This window comes from Arachis ipaensis, chromosome B03 (genome assembly GCF_000816755.2).
Source record: "Arachis ipaensis cultivar K30076 chromosome B03, Araip1.1, whole genome shotgun sequence".
In the NCBI taxonomy this organism is placed as follows: Eukaryota; Viridiplantae; Streptophyta; class Magnoliopsida; order Fabales; family Fabaceae; genus Arachis; species Arachis ipaensis.
The window spans coordinates 17589167-17592801 of record NC_029787.2 but is presented as its reverse complement, the minus strand read 5'-3'; the positions used below and the strand labels follow the sequence as shown (position 1 = coordinate 17592801).

Below are 3635 nucleotides of genomic sequence, written 5' to 3'. Positions count from 1 at the left end.
TGAATTAGGGAGTAATTCAATAGTATTGGTGAATGTAATCAGTGGATTATAGTGAAAATTCTACCATGGTTTGTGGTGAAAACTGGACATAGGATTCATTGCACCAATAATCCTAACCAGGATACATGCTGGTCTCTTTCTCCTCTTCCCTACTCTTTTTCTGTTCTGTACATAAGATAAAATGAAATAATTTCCTGCAACTTAAGCTTCTGCAAAAATAGAGTCTAAAATTTTAACTTAGTGCAAACTTGATTCAACCCCCCTTCTCAAGTTCAATTAGCACCATCAATTGGTATCAATAGCAAGGTCTCAATGAGTCAAGCTTCACAGCTTGGAGTAAAGATCCATGGCCAACAATATGAGTTCCAACATCGTGGCCTTCACTCTCACTGAAGGTCAGTTTAATAACAGACCTCCCTACTTCAATGGCAGCAACTATTCTTACTGGAAAGAAAGAATGAGAATCTTCGTGCAATCAATCGACTACAACATCTGGAAGATCATCCTCAACGGACCAGACGTTCCCACTAAACAAAATGCTGATGGTGAAGTTGCGGCAAAAGAAGACAGCGAGTGGATAGAGGAAGAAAAGAAGAAGGTTGAACTCAATGCCAAGGCTATCAACCTAATGCACTATGCAATCAATTTTGAAGAATTCAGAAAAGTGTCAAGGTGCAAGATGGCTAAAGAAATATGGGACAAGCTCAGACTCACTCATGAAGGCACTAAGCAAGTGAGGGAGACCAGAATTGACATGCTGATGAAGGAGTATGAAATATTCAGCATGAAGGAGGATGAGAGCATCGATCAAATGTTCGAAAGGTTCTCAATAATCATCAACAATTTGGATGCCATGGGAAGGAACTATTCTGAAGAAACCTTAGTGAGGAAGATCCTGAGGAGTCTTACTAAGAAATGGGAAGTAAAAAGCACAACCATCTCTGAAAGGAATGATTTGATCAAAATTACCTATGATGAGCTAAGAGGCAAGTTGCTGGCCTATAAAACTACTCACATGTCTCAAGACAAAGATGACAAAAAGAAAAGTATAGCACTGAAATCAAGAATGACAGCCAAAGAAGAAGAATATGATGACAGTTTCTCAGATGAAGAAATGGTACTCTTTGCAAGAAAAATGAGAAGATTACTGAGATTCAAAAGCAAAGGCAAAGGAAGTTGCTCATCCAAAGAAGTCAAGAAAGATCAAGTCAAGTTCACATGTCACCATTGCAAAGAACTAGGTCACTTCAAGTCAGATTGCCCTCAACTAAAGAAAGGCGAAAAATCCAAGAAAGACAAAAAGAAGGTGATGATGGCAACATGGGAAGACTTGGAGAATGACACCAGCTCTGAGAGTTCAGATCAAGAAGCTCAGCTGTGTCTGATGGTTGATCATGATGATGAAAATGAGGTAGATCTCTTTGACTTATCTATTGAAGAATTGCACTACATTATCAAAGACATTATTGTGGATTCTAAGAAACTCTTGGATAAGTATGCGAAATGTAAGAAAGAAAATAAGGCATTAAGGACAGAAAATGATATTCTTTTGAAAAAGGTTAAGGCAACTGGAACTTGTAATGAAAATTTTTTAAAAGAAGAAAATAGTGCCTTACGAGCTGAATTAGAGAAATTCAAACTCAAGCATAAGGTTACTGCTTCTACTGATTTGATTTCTGAAAACAAAAAGCTAAATGAACAAGTAAAAAATCTGAATGAAGACTTAGCAAAGTTTGTTCAAGGTTCTCAAAATCTGAACAAACTGCTTGCTTGTCAAAGATTTGGGTCTGAAAAATCTGGACTTGGATTCAAAGAGGAAAATAAGGCTGTTTTCAAACAAAATGTTCAAAAATCTGAAGTCTCCTCTTCCAAGTTTTTCAAACTGAAAGGATTCAGCAAACCTCAGAAATTAGTGAGCAAGAACCATTGCTACAAGTGCAATAGAAAAGGTCATGATCCTCCTCAATGCTTCATATTTCTAAGGTCTTTTGGCAATGATAATAAATTATATAAAGTTGTTCATGATTTCAATGCTCTTGGGCAACCAAGAAGATTTCACATCAAAGGATCCAAATGGATTTGAATACCTAAGGTTAGTTGAAGAATATGCAGGTTTGCCTTACATCCAAGAAGAAATTGGACATGTGGTATTTTGATAGTGGGTGTTCAAGGCATATGACCGGAAATGATACTTTCTTCATTAAACTCAACAAGTATGATGGAGGATTTATCACTTTCGGAGATAATGGTAAAGGTAAAATAATTGCCATTGGTAAGGTTGGCAAAGATTTTTCTACTTGTATTGATAGTGTCTTTTTAGTTAATGGGTTAAAGCATAATCTATTGAGCATAAGTCAATTGTGTGACCTTGGATATGCTGTAACCTTTAGAAAATCTGATTGTAGAGTCATTAATGAGAAAACAAGGGCTGTTTTGTTTGTTGCCAAAAGAAGTGACAATGTCTATGGTCTTACACTAGATGATCTCAAAATTCAAAATGTAACTTGTTTTTCTTCAATAGAATTTGAAAAATGGATGTGGCATAAGAGATTAGGACATGCTAGCATGTTCCAAATCTCTAAGCTTGTAAAGAAAGGCTTAGTAAGAGGGCTTCCTAATATAAAATTTGATAAGGACATCATTTGTGATGCTTGTCAAATGGGTAAACAAATAAAAACCTCTTTCAAACCCAAGGAAGACATCTCAACTAAGAAACCATTGGAGTTGTTGCATCTTGATCTGTTTGGACCAACTAGGACTCAAAGTCTTGGAGGAAAAAATTATGGCATGGTAATTGTGGATGACTATACTAGGTTTGGTTGGGTATTCTTTCTTGCTCATAAACATGAGGCATTTTCTATTTTTGAAAAATTTAGCAAAAAGATTCAAAATGAAAAGGGTTTAAAAATGATTTCAATTAGAAGTGACCATGGTAAATAATTTGAAAATCAACACTTTGAATCTTTTTGTGATGAACTAGGCATATCACATAACTTCTCTTGTCCTAGAACTCCTCAACAAAATGGTGTTGTGGAAAGAAGAAATAGAAGTTTACAAGAAATGGCTAGAGCTATGTTATGTGAATATGAAATTCCCAAGTTCTTATGGGCTGAAGCTGTGAATACAGCTTGCTATATTTTAAATAGAACCATCATTAGGAAGTTTTTGAAGAAAACCCCATATGAACTTTGGAAAGGACATCCTCCCAATCTTAGTTGCTTTCATGTGTTTGGCTGCAAGTGTTTCATACTGAACATCAAAGAAAATTTAGGAAAATTTGATCCTAAAACACATGAAGGCATTTTTTTGGGTTATTCCACTCATAGCAAGGCATATAGAGTATATAACAAGAACTCCAAAACTATTGAAGAAACCATGCATGTCACCTTCTGTGAGTCTAACACTGTTCCTAGTGTTTGCATTGATGATAGTCCAGATTTTGAAGCTGAATTGTCCAAGAATGCTGAGTCAGCTCCTCAAAATTCAAGTTCTCATGAAACTGCACCTGTTAGCAGCAAAAATCCCAATTCTGCAGGAGACAATTTGGAATTATCTCCTATTGAAGCAGAAAACACTGATGCAGAGGCTCTCATAGTGGCACCCATACCAACCGTGCTGATCACACACACTCATCG

At 36.2% G+C, this 3635-nt stretch overlaps 1 protein-coding gene across 1 annotated transcript; it reads left to right on the top strand.

Moving 5' to 3' along the window:
* On the top strand, positions 347–2083 carry LOC107632695 (protein CROWDED NUCLEI 4-like). Its single transcript, XM_016336362.1, has 2 exons — positions 347–1306; positions 1412–2083. Exons 1-2 carry the CDS (start codon positions 347–349, stop codon positions 2081–2083), a joined length of 1632 nt encoding a protein of 543 aa, XP_016191848.1.